This window comes from Petromyzon marinus, chromosome 57 (assembly GCF_048934315.1).
Source record: "Petromyzon marinus isolate PM22_M1 ecotype Great Lakes invasive population chromosome 57, UKy_Petmar_22M1.pri1.0, whole genome shotgun sequence".
NCBI lineage: Eukaryota > Metazoa > Chordata > Hyperoartia > Petromyzontiformes > Petromyzontidae > Petromyzon > Petromyzon marinus.
The window spans coordinates 5,127,863-5,145,185 of NC_133723.1; the positions used below are offsets into that span (position 1 = coordinate 5,127,863).

The 17,323-nt window shown below is 44.6% G+C and overlaps 1 protein-coding gene across 4 annotated transcripts in view; it reads left to right on the forward strand.

The window, feature by feature from the left end:
• The window catches only part of DUT (deoxyuridine triphosphatase), a 272,920-nt gene that overhangs the window by 8,128 nt on the left and 247,469 nt on the right, over positions 1-17,323 (forward strand). For 2 of the 4 annotated variants that reach the window (XR_012929717.1, XR_012929716.1), the window contains exons 2-4: positions 10,912-11,003; positions 12,559-12,603; positions 14,461-14,535. Coding sequence is in view for 2 of the 4 variants with exons in the window: in XM_032975941.2 (XP_032831832.1) it covers positions 8,411-8,514; positions 10,912-11,003; positions 12,559-12,603; positions 14,461-14,535; positions 15,610-15,680; positions 16,535-16,591 (444 nt within the window). In the remaining 2 variants the exon portion in view is untranslated. Of the gene's footprint in view, positions 1-8,052; positions 8,515-10,911; positions 11,004-12,558; positions 12,604-14,460; positions 14,536-15,609; positions 15,681-16,534; positions 16,811-17,323 lie in introns of those variants that run through there. The other 2 variants (XM_032975941.2, XM_032975942.2) reach the window with 2 other exon arrangements.

Below are 17,323 nucleotides of genomic sequence, written 5' to 3' on the forward strand. Positions count from 1 at the left end.
TCCCCGCGCCGTGTCGAGCACGTGGGGTTTGTTTGACCATACTTCACCACGCTGGTGATTCCGGGGACCTGTTCAGACATCACTCGCCACTGATGGTGGCCGCGTAGGCGAATCAAACTCAATTACGTGAGCGTATAGCGTAGCGCGCTATCCACTGCACCACCATGTGTACATATAATCTATGTGTATTAATGTGTACATTATATTCATGTGTATGTATATGTGTGTATTTACGCGTGTATATATGTGCGCGTGCGTGTGTCGATGTGTGTGTTTGTGTGTTTACTTGGTTCTGTATAACTTTGTGTCAATGCCTCTATGTATACCTATGTGTGTGTGTGTATATACACGTGTCTATGCATGTATTTATATATTATTGAAAACGAATGTCTTTAGAACAGATTTTTCTGTTTAGTTTGTTGTTCTTCCCCCGCACCTCCGATAAGCACGATTGGCTACGTACGGTGCGAAAAAAGTTCAACATACATAAATGCGCGTGTACTCTGTTGGGAGCGATAGTGTATTGGTTAGCGCGCTGCGTTACGAACTCTGTGACGACCATCTGAACCGGTCCTGAGCCTCCCCTATGAAGGTCGATCCAGCCATCAGTGCCGAGTGTGGTGTACTAACATCAGCACTGGGGAGACCAAGGCGTCCGGGCGAGGTGTTGCCCTCACCCACCTCCCCTCCCCTCCTCCACCTCGTGTGCCGTGCCAGCCTTCATAGGTGCCCGCTAACAGCACTTGCCCCAACAATCTGTTAAGGCTAGACGGGGTATATTTTTATTTGTTGTATATATACGCGCGTGTGTGTGTATATATATATTTGTTTACACGCGTGTATGTTCAGCGTTTGTGTGTGTGTGTGGGTGTTTGATTGGGTTCGCGAACAATCGTTTTTTTTTCCTGCACGACCGGTAACAGTAAGGCGGGTGAAAAAAAACCGGTTAAAACCGGTTTACCGATTTGCGCACATACGCAATGAACTGAATTCGTTTTCGTGTTCAAACCGTGCAACGAAGTCAGCTGCTGTTGCTGCTGCGATGGTGATAGGCAGCAGTCGCACTCGACTTGCGATCCGGAGGTGCTCCGGTTAGACTCCACCTCCGGGCGCGGCAGTTGAAACAATTTGGGGGCGCCCACGGTTGGCTTTGAGATGTTAACTACCTCGCCTGGTACGCAGGAGGTCGTCGTTTCGATCCCGACCCTTGACGCCTGTTGTATATTTGGTCGGGTTTTTTTTTGCGTGTCTCTCTCTTCCCCGTGGTCGCGTGGATTTTTCTCCGGCTCTCTCTCCTCCCTCCACGTTGAGAATCAACGCCACGCGTTTAGAGTAGTTGACTACTGATATATACATTTCCACGCCACTTCGTTCAGCTATCCTTTCGAGCCAGGTCGCCTCTGAATAAGAGCTATGGGGTCGTCCATATATGACGTCACGTGATTTTGGGCGATTTTTGACCCCCCCTCGTCACACGGCGTCACAAAATGTCAAACTCCCCCCTCAAATATGACGTCACAAAGCTCTGCCCCCCCCCCTAAACCATATTTCCATTTTGAAAATAAAACATGCTTCAAATCGCTTTAAACTATTGTCATTGTAGTGCGTATTTAATGTGGCGCTGCACTCTGATGTTGTAGGAGTGTTGTTATAACAATTAGTGTTGTTAGAACAATTCTATATTTATATAAAGTTGAGCATTTTGATGTGACGTCACATTTCTCAACCCCCCCCCCCCCCACTCGTCACACATCGTCACAAATGTCTGACCCCCCCCCCCCCCAGGTGCGTGGCGTCATTTATGTACGGCCCCTATGCAGCTGGGTGGGCCTTACCTGGTAAAATATAAAAAAATAGTTTATTTTGGCGTGTTCAGAACCACACCCAGTCGCATATGTCTCGCCCAATGCCAACATTTACACACCACACCAAGTGCTAATTTAAGGCGGAGTCGACCTAGGGGAGTCACACGATACGCTTGCCACAGATGAGCCACAATACCCTCGCTGATCTCGTCAACGAGCAGCGGCTTTTGGCTGACCATAGAACAACGGCGGTGGGCACCGCATCGCGCGCTTTCAGATGCGCTCTGCGGCCGTCTGGAACGCTCTTCCTTCCGATATCAAGGAAGCCCGCACCTCCGATCAGCACGGTTGACTGCATACGGTGCGAAAGAAGTTCGACTTACTGTACATACCATCCAGCCAAGGTTGTTTAATCCAGGATAGGGAGGAAACCAGGATACACCATCATCTCATTTGCAATTGTGACCAGATATCACCAAAATTACAGAGGCAAAACACATTTAGCAAGAATAAAGTACAGCAATGAACAAAATTGATATCAGCGCAAAAAAACACAACTGTGTCACGTGAGAATGTATTTGTAAATACATTCAATACATGTTTGAATATACATGTGCAACATATATCGTTTTGGAAGACAGCACAATCGACTTGAGAGTACATACAGCAATGAAGGTTCCGCGGTAAGCTATGAGATGTTAACTACCTCGCCTGGTATACAGGAGGTCGTGGGTTTCGCACCCGACCCTGGCCGCATGCTTTCTTTTTGGAGTTTGCGTTTTTCTCTCTCCCCGTGGTCGCGTGGATTTATTTTTTTCTCTCTCCGGGTACTGCGGGTTTCCTCCCCCACACCCCCCCTCCGCATTTAAAATCAACATCACGCGTTTGGGCTGCCGCTATGTGGTGGTGAATAAGCCCACGTGGTGAATAAGCAACGTGGGCTTATTCACCACCCACGTGGTGAATAAGTCCACGTGGTGAATAAGCAACACTTCGTAGAGCTATCATTTGCGAAAGAGCCAGGTCGCTTCTGAAAATCAGCCACATGGCTCAGTGATCCTTACCTATTCTTGGTTCTTTCGGTAAAGTCACGTTGAAGGGAAACAATAAAATAATATATTTGATATTATTTTACTGTTTAATATTGTTTAATAAAATATATTTCATTATTTTATTGTTTCCCTTCAACGTGACTTTACCGAAAGAACCAAGAATATTAATCACTGCAGTCACGAAAGCTTTACATCAAAATTTGATCCTTACCTGTTTTATATTTTAAAATGTTTCGTTTTAATCTTGATTTGAAGCTTTCGTGACTGCAGTAATCCATACTCTTTGGTTCTTAAGGTAAAGTCACGTAGGTTGAAAAACAATATATGGATTCCTGCAGTCACGAAAGCTTCAAATCAATATTAAAACGACACATTAAAAAATAAAAAAAATAAACAGGTAAGGATCACTGAGCCACGTGGCTGATTTTCAGAAGCGACCTTGTTCTTTCGGTAAAGTCACGTAGATAGAAGCATAATATTATAATCTTATTTTTTTTAAAAAAAGATACAGCATTATTTTTCTACCTACGTGACTTTACCCAAAGAACCAAAGAGTATGTGTCGTTTTAAGTTTACCGATGAAGATGGGACTTGACCTCCATCTAGTGGTAACACTCAAGACTGGCACCTTACACTCTTTCCCCCCGCATCGCGTAAAGCTGGGAAGTCGTGTGGCCCATACGTCACCAGCGCGCGTTGGCAAATGGTCAGGGCGGGGGGGGGGCGTTGTGCCTCACGCAGCAAAGGGCGTGGCCTAAGTTTAACACGTAGGCTTTCGCGACCAATATTATTCATAATAAAGGTTTTTGGGTTAGATCGCGTTATTTATAAATGTGTCGTGACCCTCCACCACCCGACACGGCCAATCAGCAAAAAAAAAGTGTCACGTTGACAAAAGACAAATAATTCACTGCTTTAGCCCACCGGTGTGTTGAAGAGTGAATCTACAACATTTACAGTTTGAGTACTGTGACGTTTCGCTGGCCTAAGCACAATTCCCAACCCGGGGTGCGTCTTTTCTGCGTGAATATGCGAGGGGCGATGACTGCTCAGCTGCTTCGCCGGCTGCGCTACGAACCCATGCCCCAACCGAGTTGGATTCCCCGCTCACGGTAGACGCCACCAGTGACGATTGTCTGCAACCGGTTCTGGGCGTCCCCTAAGTCGACTCAGCCTCGAATCAGTACTCGGTGCGACATTTAAACATCGCCACGAGGGAGGCAAAGGCAACCCATACGGTTTACCGGTATTCTTGTACAGGGAAATCGAGTTTTTCGGTCCATTCGGCGTACAGCCGTTTCAATACGGGCGACAAAAACAGGTCTTTTTTTTGGTATATTCGTTTGTGTTTCTCCCCTGTGATGGGACTTTGAACGATTTAACGTGACCAATAAGGTCTGAATTTGTAATTAATAAGGTAGGGCACTGATAATGGGGTTGACAGGTATGTAGTGGTGAGTGTAGTGGTGGTGAGTGTACAAGTGGTGAGTGTAGTGGTGGTGAGTGTAGTGGTAGTGAGTGTAGTGGTGGTGAGTGTACTAGTGATGAGTGTAATGGTGGTGAGTGTACAAGTGGTGAGTGTAGTAGTGGTGAGTGTTGTGGTGGTGAGTGTACTAGTGGTGAGTGTAATGGTGGTGAGTGTACAAGTGGTGAGTGTAGTGGTGGTGAGTGTACTAGTGGTGAGTGTACTAGTGGTGAGTGTAGTGGTGGTGAGTGTAGTGGTAGTGAGTGTAGTGGTGGTGAGTGTACTAGTGGTGAGTGTAGTGGTGGTGAGTGTAGTGGTAGTGAGTGTAGTGGTGGTGAGTGTACTAGTGATGAGTGTAATGGTGGTGAGTGTACAAGTGGTGAGTGTAGTAGTGGTGAGTGTTGTGGTGGTGAGTGTACTAGTGGTGAGTGTAATGGTGGTGAGTGTACAAGTGGTGAGTGTAGTGGTGGTGAGTGTACTAGTGGTGAGTGTACTAGTGGTGAGTGTAGTGGTGGTGAGTGTAGTGGTAGTGAGTGTAGTGGTGGTGAGTGTACTAGTGGTGAGTGTAGTGGTGGTGAGTGTACTAGTGGTGAGTGTAGTGGTGGTGAGTGTAGTGGTGGTGAGTGTATTGGTGGTGAGTGTACTAGTGGTGAGTGTACTAGTGGTGAGTGTAGTGGTGGTGAGTGTACTAGTGGTGAGTGTAGTGGTGGTGAGTGTAGTGGTGGTGAGTGTAGTGGTGGTGAGTGTAGTGGTGGTGAGTGTACAAGTGGTGAGTGTAATGGTGGTGAGTGTACTAGTGGTGAGTGTACTAGTGGTGAGTGTACTAGTGGTGAGTGTAGTGGTAGTGAGTGTACTAGTGGTGAGTGTTTATTTGTCTCGTGCGTCTCCCTTGTGATAGGACTTTGTAGGATGAACGTTGAGCTTTATAAAGGGCACGGGGTGGCCAATAAGGTCTGAATTTGTCTGTAATAAGGTAGGGCACTGATAAGGGGTTGATAGGTATACGTACCTGGGCTACCCGGGTTCGATTCCCGCTTACGGCCAACACCAAGTGACGATTTATTTGAACCAGATATCTGGGCCCTCCCCCCTAGGTCGACTCAGCCTCAAATGAGTACCTGGATGCGGTGCGTAAACATCGTCACGAGGGAGACAAAGGCGGCCGGGCGTGGTTGCTGGCCACCCCCCCCCCCTCGTGTGCCACCGTGCCGATCTTTCCAGGTGCTGCGATTGCGCCTAACAGTCTGTTAAAGGGGCCGTCCATAAATGACGTCACGCGATTTTGGACGATTTTTTAACCCCCCCCCCTCGTCACACGGCGTCACAAAAAATCAGACCCCCCCCTCAAATATGACGTCACAAAGCTCTGCCCCCCCCTAAACCATATTTCCATTTTGAAAATAAAACATGCTTCAAATCGCTTTAAACTATTGTCATTGTAGTGCGTATTTAATGTGGCGCTGCACTCTGATGTTGTAGGAGTGTTGTTACAACAATTAGCGTTGTTATAACAATTCTATATTCATTTAAAGTTGAGCATTTTGATGTGACGTCACATTTCTCACCCCCCCCCCCTCGTCACAAATGTCTAACCCCCCCCCCCTTAGGTGCGTGACGTCATTTATGGGCGGCCCCAAAGGCTACGTGGGGGATCATTCCCGTGACCTCCTGTCAGCAAGCAGCGAGCCTTCGAAACTTCACGTGGCACTCAAAAGTGCACCTAGCCTGGCACAATGTCCCCGGACATATTTAAAACGCGCCTTAAAACCTATTTATGTACGCTTCCGTTTGCTGAAGTTTTAGTTCGTTTCGTAAACGATTCTTAAAATGTGTTTATCATATCATTACTTGTATGCTCGAGTGTCTGCTGCTGCTGTGTTTCAGTTTCATTTATTTGGTACTAGCTGTACTACCCGGCTTCGCCCGGGACTTGGATTCACCACGCCCGCCGCCTTTGTCTCCCCAGTGGCGATGACAAACAGCAGAGCAGTTACTCGTTTGAGGCTGAGTCGACCTAGGGGAGGCCCAGTACCGGAAAAAATAATCGTCACCGGTGGTGGCCGTCAGCGGTCAGCGGGAATCGGACTCGGGTCGCCGGGTTCGTAGCACGGTGCACTAACCACTACACTACAATGCGTTACGCTTCCACATGCGATGGTCACGTGACAGATTTGACATCATAGCTCACTTGCCCTGCAAAAAATAAATTCATTATTGAGCTCCCCCCCCCCCCCCAAAAGTATATTTTTATAATGTTTGCATGGTGTACAGTTTGGAAAGTACCCACATGGCAAATATCAAGTTTGTTGCATGTCGGGAAGTACGCTAAACATTTTGAACAGACAACACATATTCACAACTTTGCCTTTTATATATATGGAGATAGCCCTGTGAGCCATTCGGCTCTTGAATCGGGTGCAACCGCAACAAATAAAAACACATGAACAAGAAAACATCTTAAAGTGACTATGGGCAAACAGAAAAATCCAGGAAAAAACAGCAAAAATGATCCATAAAAGCACCGTACACCAACGCTGTGCGCACAAATCCTAGTGGGATGCAAGTCAAACAACAACAACCATTATGAGACCTCCTTTGCCAGTAACAAGATATAGGAATAAGTTTTACCCTTTTAACTGGCACAAAAAACAACAACAACCACAAGACAACTTAGATTAAAGCCATCAGTCTAACTCCGTACTACAACAAACAAACATGGCCAAACAAAAAAAACGTTTTCGAAATCACCAAACTAAAGCCATAAAAGCAATGTAACAACAGTGGTCATGGGAAACTGTGACCGAATTTTCACAATAAACGACATAAACAACATGTACCACCAAACTCTGTAGCCTTGATGAAAAGCCGCTATGTAAATGTAATTAACACATTCTCCTGCGGAGGGAGCTGGTAGGAACGTTGGGTTGCTCGGTCAATGGCCAGGGTCAACGACACCACGTGGTGTATTCCACACAATATGCCCGACTGTGAGGGCGGGCACAAGCCGGCGTGAGTAGGTTAAACGTTGAGTTTTATAAGGGCACCACGGGGTGACCAGCCCCTCCCCACCCAGCCCCTCCCCACCCATTTTTGGATGCACGACGGACGGACGGACACAATAATCCCGTGTGGGCTGGTGTAGTAACCAGGAGGTTCCTACACAGTATTATCATCACTTAGTGGCGAACTGCGGCTGCTGTTGTTATTACGACGAGTTTCCTCCAGGGGATTCACAGATTATTATTATTTTTATATTATTATATATTCTTAGCTCTTTCGGTAAAGTCACGTTGAAGGGAAACAATAAAATAATAAAATATATATAAAACAATAAAAAAATTCTCACGACGATTTATGCAAACCGACACACCTGATGACGACCGTTTGTGTTATGGTCGAAACGTCGTGAGAATTTTTATTGTTTTATATTTTTTTTATTATTTTATTGTTTCCCTTCAACGTGACTTTACCGAGAGAGCTAAGAATATGAATTACTGCAGTCACGAAAGCTTCAAATAAAAATTTATTATTATTTTATTGTTCGCTGGAGATTTAAAAAAAATAACGAAATGCGCTCGCGATGACAGCGGTCCACAGCGTTGCTTGTGGCTAACGGGATGTGTAAAAAAAATGTTGTGGAGGGACATCACTATTTATTACGTTACTAATATAACCCCCCCCCCCCAAACGACGCTTTATTATTTAATCAACAAACGTGTACATTCTACACATTTACGTAATCTGTAGAGTATTGATGTGCAATCCTGCGACGTTAGGTTTCAGCATAGATTACAAATTAACCGGAATCGATTCATGAATCGTCCTTCAAATAATATAATCGGTATCCCACGGCACTTCAGGAGGTCCCACGAATGACTCGATTCCGGAATCTATTTAAAAGGAAGCTGATGAGAATCGTCTGAAAATTTTCCCGCCAGTTTTAACCCCTCAAGTTTCCTCGGCGAACGGTCTCGATAATCGCATTGATTTGAACGCTTTTAGTGAATAGTTAGGAGGACGTTAAAACAACAACAACAATATTTGACTCTCATTTTCGTGATTTTTTTTCGTTTACTAAATCGGTAGAAATGCCCGTCACAGACCGAGCTCTCCTGCGCTTCGCTAAGCTGAGCGCCAACGCCGTGGCGCCCTGCAAGGGATCAGCCAAGGCCGCAGGATTCGATCTACACAGGTTAAACTTTCTTTCTTCTTCATCTGCATCATGTTCGTCTTCATCTCTGTCCTCAACATCGTCAGACACGCGCTATCCACTGCTGGATGAAGGTCTCCGCTAACGATGCCATCCCGCTCCGTCTCCACTATAGGCGGTAGCCCAGTACACGGGATGATCCCAGTAATTTTTATATATATTTTTAAAACGGCGAATTAAATACTATCCTTACGCTCCACGTTTTGTTTTTTTTGGCGAGTATGCGTTGACAGTGGTGTAACAAGCGCAGTTAACACAAACTCAACGCATTCGTTAATAACACTGCATTAATACAAAATATATAATCGCCGACGTTTCGTGCAATGGCCCTACTTCATTGCTTTATTACAATTAACGGTGTGTAAACGTGTGTACTGTATTCTGTTGCTTTATTTGTATAAACGTAGCACTAACGTATGGAACTATTTTATCTGCTTGGATTATTGGCGGGAAAAAAAATATGCGCACCCCACCTCAACATCACTAATTTAAGAAATTAACTTAATTACAATACTTGGTGATGTTGTTGTTGGCAGTGTTACACGATGTATGCAATTACGAACGTATGTAAATTTGTTTTAAATAATTTAAGAGAGCCTTTGACTAAACGTTCCGACGGGCGGGTTTAGTCTGTTCAGACTATATAAGATGATTAATGAAATACACGGACTAAGTTGAAACTCTTTAGCAAATTCCATAGGTTGTGGGCTACATCAGGTTTCGGCAACCAAAATAACAAGAAGGGCCATTTATTTCGAATTTGGTAATTAAAAAAAAAAGTCGCAGGTCGCCGATCCCTGAGCAAAAGATGAAGAGAATAATTAAATAAAATACACAAAACTAATATTTGACAAGATCATCTATAAGGTTGTGGTCAACGCGGATGTAAGACTTATGACCTAAATACCGTACCTGTAAACCCATACAGTTTACCCCGTATTCTTGTACAGGGAAATTGCGTGTTCAGGTCCATACGGCGTACAGCCGTTTCAATACGGGGCAAAACATTAGTTTTTGTCCATTTGTTTGTGTGTTTTCCCTTGTGATGGGACTTTGTAGGATGAACGTTGCGATTTATAAGGGCACGGGGTGACCAATACGGTCTGAATCGGTCTGAAATAAGGTAAGACACGACTCGTACTCACCGCTACACCTCACTAGTACTAGTGAGTGTAGTGATGAGTACGAGTGAGTGTAGTGTAAAGCACCAGTGGTGATTGGCTATTTGTTTGTGTTTCTCCCTTGTAATGGTACTTTGTAGGATGAACGTTGAGATTTATAAGGGCTACGGAGGGGGGGGGATGACCCAATAAGATCTGAATTGGTCTGTAATAATAATGATGATGGTCTGTAATAAGCTAGGCACTGATAAGGGGTTGACAGGTATGACATAAGGGGAAACCCTATTATCATATTTTGGTACTGGCAAAGGAGGTCCCATGATGTAGACTTGAAGAGATTTACTTGCACGTGGCGATGATGTACTGTGCGTTGAACTTCTTTCAAGCCGTACGTAGCCGACCGTGCTAATCGGAGGTGCGGCGGCGGGGGGGGGTCTCATTCGGGAGCTCGATGCCAGTGTCGAGGTCTGCTGGCTGCGGCGAGAGCGCTTCAGCAGAGGGAGAGAGAGAAAGTTCGTGTCGTTTTTGCTGTTCTTTCTCCACACTGGGTTTACGATGGGGTCCATAGTTTGTGTTGCACGGCGACAAGCGCGCACTACCGTTGCTCGTCTTTAGTGCACCTCTCTCTATACCAGACATGGGCAAAGTGCGGCCCCCGGGCCGCGTATACGGCCCGTTGGGCTTTTTAATCCGGCCCGCCGAACTTGTCCAAATATTATTATTAAATTTTACCTTTCTCCTGTAATGCCCCCATTTCCCCATTAGACGGCGCTGTTTTCATGATGTTTGATCAGTCACGTTACGACATGTTTTTGTATTGTTCATGTTCGTGGAAATTTGTTAAATTGCCTTGCAAATAAATGCTTTGCTACCTGTTAAAGGCCAAATCCTTTAATGTAATGATTTTTAACACGCCATTTATATTAGTTCACACAAACACTCCATCCATTTGTTCCTGGCCCGGCCCCTCTTGTCAAATTTTCGAACCCATTGTGGCCCGCGAGTCAACAAAATTTGCCCACCCCTGCTCTATACGTCTCTATAATATCGACAAGTCTCTCTGGTTTTTTGTCTATGGAACCATGGTTTGGGGTTTCATGGTCAGAATCGCGCTGCTGCGGGCTCGTATTTAAAATTTCCGTTGATGAAGGAGATGTTTCGCTTCGGATCGGTGTCGATGTTCTGATGCGATTGATCGTTACACCGGTTTTCGAGGGGGAATGTCAATGAACGTTTCTGTTTTTCTCTGCGTGTGCAGTGCATACGACTACGAGATCCCGCCCATGGACAGACTGGTGGTGCAGACCGACATACAGATCGCACTGCCGGCCGGCTGCTACGGACGCATCGGTAAGCCGACCCTGGCCGCCTGTATGCAGTCGATCATCGATTATCCAGCTGCTTCCAACATTAGCCGGTGGTCCCGCGCCGATCCGGCGAAACCGACAAAACCGCTCCAATGGCTGTAACCGGTCCGGCGATCGGCACTATATAGTGTGACAGTAGCTCTGCTTGATGTCAGTGTTAAAGATAATATAATATACATTATACACAACATACAACTTAAACAATGAAAATACTGCGCGTAGATACCTCACCATGCAGTCTGTGAGTTTGGAGTGGTGACAACGGCACAGTAACTTTTTAAAAGTAGGATATTTATTTTTGTCTGTTTATTTATGCCAATTTCACGTAAACTAATTTAATTTGTTGCCAGAAAAAAAGGGGAAAACCTATTCTCACAATAATTATCAAATCTAAAACATATAACACCTAAAAACAAACGTGATACAAGAATGTGCAAAATAAGCTATTTTAAATTATGATTATTAGTGATTATCTGGCGTTTTTAAAAATCTAGCACCGCCGGATAATCTGATCGACTGTATTTTGAGTTTGCGCGTCTCTCTCTTCTTGTGGTCGCGTGGATTATTCTCCGGGTCCTCCGGTTTTTCCCTCCACGTTCAGAATCGACGTGCGTTTTGAGTATTTGGCTGCGATAAAATGTATAAATGATGATAAGCCACTTCGTTGAGCTATCATTTGTGGGCAGGTCGCTTCTAAAAAAGATCTATATAGTAGCTCAGTGGGCCTTACGTGGTAAAATAAATATAGTTTAGTTTTAAAGCCACCTCCAGCAGTGCCAGCACACAGCAGCTCTCCACATGCAAGCCGCGCACTGTGCGGTTTACACACAAACATTGAATTGCTTGTGACATTTAAACTAAATGCGTTATAATAATAAAAATGTAAAGGCGCAGTCATCTGACTGCTTGCCCTTCGCCACTGCTGGTGGTAAGGCCTCCACTAGAGAGAGCTCAAGGAGAGTTCCTCCTGGAGGTTGGATTAACCACATTTAACCACACCTCACGTGACCCGTTGGTCGACTGTGGGGTACAAATTTGTGTGTATTGCGAGGTGGACAGGAGTGGGGCAGAATTTAAGAAAGTTTCTTATTGCTTCAACTGCCACGGTGGGAGATGGAATCGAACCGCCATCCTCTGGATTGGAACGTCCAGTGTGCTAACCCTTTTGCCATGTTATGAAGTGCAAGTCTCCAACCCTTAGTATTAACTCTGTCTCTTTGGACTCTCTATGTGCTTCGAAGAAGGGTCATTGCCCAAAACGTCTGAAAAAGGAGTAATTTACCAAAAACGTTGCCTCATCTTTTTTCTTTTAAGGCCACAGCATTACAGATGAATGTGTTGGTTTTTTTCGTTTACAATGGTAGTAACCCACGTAATAATTGAGAACAATTTTTGTTTCTGCACAGCTGGAGTTCGACTGATCAGAAATATAACTGAATACACGTTGAAGGAGTGTGTGGACATGATTATGTGATAATGATGACGATCATTACTTGGTAAATAAGTTTGTGACTTATTGGTGTGCTTTGTTTCGGCAGCGCCGAGATCAGGCCTGGCTGCCAAACACGGGATCGACGTCGGAGGTAGGTGCGACTGTTCAGAATCGGAACCTTTACTAATCCTGGAGAAATCTGAAGCTCTTTTTTACAGATGTCTAGCAGGGGTGAGCCAGAATGTTACAGCAACAGACAATACAAAACACGATAGGAGTAAGAGATTCAGAAAGATAAGCAAATAAGGAGCTCTCTTAACACTATATGAATTTGGACGTATTGGCGGTACGCAGGTGCTCATAAAACAGTCGGACAATGTCCACTGTTGCCCTTGAGTGAGCCGCAGACTCCCCATCAGAAATTGCACTTAGATTCAACAGCCGCTTTCCCATTCGAACGTGTGACACCACAAGTCAATCTTTTGATGCCACCGTCCGTCAAGAAATTATTCCGCAAATGAATCGAGGAACCGTCCGACAGAGCCTAGGGCACGAGGAGTCGAATCTACCTTTGGAACACGGAGCCAGCCAATCGTCATCGGGCTGAGTGCTACTATACGGCAACAGACTATGAAGCTTCGCGTTCAGCCGTTCAACATTCGTTTTTAGACCATTTTGACGTCACGAGAACTGATTTTGACGCACACCCCGCAAGATTTTCTGACCAGGGTTGTCAATCGTGAGAAAATCAATCATTATTGCGACAAAAATGTGCTTTGTTTTAAATTCCTAGCACCGATGTACCGCCAAGACGTTCATTTTAGGTTAAGGATTTGTGGTCGCCCCGGTGGCAGCTGTCTGTGAAACCATCCCGGCATGACACCAAGTGCACTCAGCACAGACCTGCAAATGGAAATTGCTCTGCTAGAAGGGGGCGGGGGGGGGGTGATAATGCTGCGTGGTTTTTCAAAATAAAGTAACTTTTGCGAGCAGTTACATTTGGATGATCGCGTCGGCGGTACACATGGCCTATATGAATGTGACGGGGCCTGGATGTGGTGGACCAGATGTCAAAGTATTTTCCTGGTCATCGACTCCGATGGACTTGACTGAAATGAAGCCCTGAATCGGGCGTAGCGAGCGGGAAGATTAGGTGGTCGATTACTTTGGGTTCCGTCATCTTTAAAAATAGCAGCGACCCTCGCATCCTGTTTCCTCGAAGGTGGGAACCCCCCCCCCCCCCCCCCCCCCCCCGTCAGCATGGCGCGGCTCATGATGCCGATCACGACACTAAAACCCACCTGGTACTTCCTGTCTAGCGGCACACGTGGTAACAGGCGAGACCTTTTTTTCCCTCCAACTATTTTCACATTTTGTGATTAGTCGAGTAACCAGATCTTTAATATAGAATTAAAGCTTTTGTGACTGCATAAATTACTCATTGGTTTTTTCGGTAAAGTCACGTATGTAGAAAAACAATAAAATTATATTAAAATAAATCACGACGTTTCGACCGCAAGACAAGCGATCTTCATCAGATGTAAAAAAAAAACAAATAGCGAGGGAGCACATAGCTTTGATGTCACCCTATGTGCTCCCTCGCTATTTGTTTTTTTTTTACACCTGATGAAGATGGCTTGTGTTGCGGTCGAAACGTCGTGATTTATTTTAATATAATTTTATTGTATTTCTACATACGTGACTTTACCGAAAAAAATGAGTAACGAAATCTTTCTTTGATAGAGCAGAAGAGCACTTACATAATTATCATCCCAGCCCTAGTGTCAACAATGACAGTGAGCAGCTAAAACTAGATTGGGATTTTGTATAAAACTCCTCAGCGGAGCAATGGCTGGACTATACCACTACCCCCCCCCCCAAGCCATCTGTGCCCTTTGGAAAAAGGGAGATGTGGTGCACAATTAGTCGAGTAAACAGTGGAGTAAAATGTCTCCCATTGTTGCTCCCAATCTGGTTGTACAACACCTGTATGTGTGATTCCTTTCAGCCGGCGTCGTAGACGAAGACTACAGAGGAAATGTCGGTGTGGTGCTCTTCAACTTCGGGAAGAAGCCTTTTGTCGGTAAAGAGCTTTTGCTGTGCCACAGAGCTCTCGTGAACCTTTTAACTACGTTGATTACAGTTAGTCAACGTTTCTAGGACAGCCGACGGGCTGCTTATTGCTGTGCCCGGGAAATATTGCCCGTCTGAGGACGGTCGCGACCAGTGTTTTCCAGGGAACTTCAAAACTCTGAAGCAAAAATATAAAGTCGCGTTGCACAAATACACACGCGTTAAACCGCCAATACGCGGGTGTAAACACATTGCCAACAGTATGGAGGCTCCTTTAACGAGCTGACTTGTATTTGTTTTCCCGCTCATAATGATTTGACTACCACAGCTGGAAAGTTCGACTATGGTGTTGCACATGTTCCATTGGGGGTTGGTAAAAGGGTGGGAGGAGAGGGACCCAGGATTGGTTCAGACATCACTTTTCAGAAATGTTAGCTGTGGCCCGGAATATTACTCGGGTAACCAGGTTTGCAGCTCAGCATGGAAATATGTGTAAAATGTAATTCTTAGGTATCCGCGTTCTTCAGTGAGCAGCGATGCGAATGCTTCAGGAACAAACTAGAGTTCTAAACTCACCCACCACAGGGCTGGAAAGTGAAATGAACATTTAGAATTGCAAGCGAATATATTAAACTGTCATTCAACTGGTGACACTTGAATGGCACCATACCAGTTATACCTGCGGGGCAGGTAAAATTGAACTTTCACTCTTGGCTTGCATTCAACATGCAGATCCTCATTCGAGTAAATGCATAGTAGGCTACTAACAAAATGCAAATATGAAGCCAAGGTACATTGGAGTGGAATTAAATCGCAGTGCAAAATATACCTTCTCCAACATGGAGCTGGAGAGAGATCAATTATTGCATCGCTTGACAGTGAGAGACGTCCATCAGCTTAGGGAGGCCTCCATCCAGCAGTGCATAGATCATGACTGTCGTTAAACCCGCCACTACCCGACAGCCAATTTGTCACGTAAACAAAACATACCAATTCGTTACTAGTTCAGCACATGGGTGTTGGAGATTAAACTCACAATATTTACAATTCTCTACTTGTTTGAACTCATTTTGTCCCATTGCAGTTAAGAGGGGAGACCGGATTGCACAGCTGATTTGCGAAAAGATCTTCTACCCCCAGCTGGAAGAGTGCACGGTGAGATTTGACTTGGTCACATTGAGGTGGCCGAGTGGCACAGGCGTCTTAATAAATTAATAGTTCACGCTGACACCTTACACGGCCTGATGTTCATTTTTGTAGCACTGCGTTTGTTGAAATCGCGTTTCCATGAGAGGTGGCCCGGTGGCTCTGAAATCAAGGACATGGAGCCAGCACCGTTGGTTTAAATTCTGTCACCTGTGTTTTAAGAGTATCTTGCTGCAATACATTTCCACGTGATGATAATCAACTTTGCTGAGCTATCGTTTGTATCCAGGTCGCTTCTGAAAGAGATCTATAAAGTAGCTCAGTGGGCCTTACCTGGTAAAATAAAAGTTATTAAAGTTGTTTCTCAAGTGTGGCAGGTTGATAGTCTTAGCCTAGTTGCCACTAAATGTGCAGACTCTTATTAAAACAGATTTTTCACCTTTTTGTTAAATTCCCGCTTTGAATATGAAAAATATCAGTTTGAATGTCACGCGGCAAACGTTACTCTGTGACAGAACAAGTGCCCCACCATTCTGTGGATCTGCGGTCCACTCGAAGGGATCTCATAGCTCTGGACATGTGAAAAAAGAGCTTGAAAGCTCATCGTATTCCGACAATATAAATACATATTCTGATTTCGAGATATACGATATCCACTTCTGTGGGCTGTTCTCTAAGATGGGTAGTTGAACTGCTCTTTGAGAATCTGACTTGATTCCTGGTCTCATGACATGATGCCGGAAGTACAATTAGCCAACATTTTTAAAACAAAGTTTACTGTTTTTTTTACGAAAAATAAGCGAGCTATGTTGTACGACTGCCTAACAGAAATGTCAATGTTTTATTGCCGTCATTATTTGCAGTCACTGGAAAACACGGAACGAGGCAGCGGTGGTTTTGGATCGACTGGAACAAACTAGAGGAACGGAAATGAAGTGTGAGGATTTGAGACTTTCGTAACATGTATTGTTCTTGCATAAATTACTGCCATATAATCAAATGCCAGTCCTTACAATTTCAGTTGCGCTTTGACTACCATTTCACTGTAACGCCAGTATTTGTATTAACTTCAAAAGTAGTTTGGATACATGTCACAATGAGTGTTCTGTTTGTTAGTAAAAGCATTACAAAAAAATCTACGGGAGAATCTTTTGAGTTGTTTTTCTCTATCACCTCATTTCCTTGGACTGACAACTTGAGTTGCCTCGAATGCAGCCGAGTTGGCTTGAAGCACGTACTGAAGAGTGGCTTAAGTTGGTAAGAAAAAAAATGCTTTACTTTTCCATGATTTTCTGAGTTGTAGAATTGAACAGCTTATTGCTGGAAATATAAAGTAAAAACACATGAAACTGGAATTCGAGGTCAGCTGAACAGACTAAATGTATTCATTTATTAAATGCAAATTTCCAAGCAGGTTGCTTGAAAGTAGGACCTCTGTGGTGTATGCAACTGGTTGCAGAGCCATCCTCCATATGTAAGCGATCTAGTCTCATACAGTATTGCCTTGTTTTATCACGAGGGATACCTTTCGGAATTGCTTGTCAATAGAACATTTTGCGGATATTGGCCTACGAATATCGTACGCGCAACATATGCAGATGTTTCTAAAGCTTCGAGGTAATCTCTCATCACTTTCATCTTATCGCAGTCTT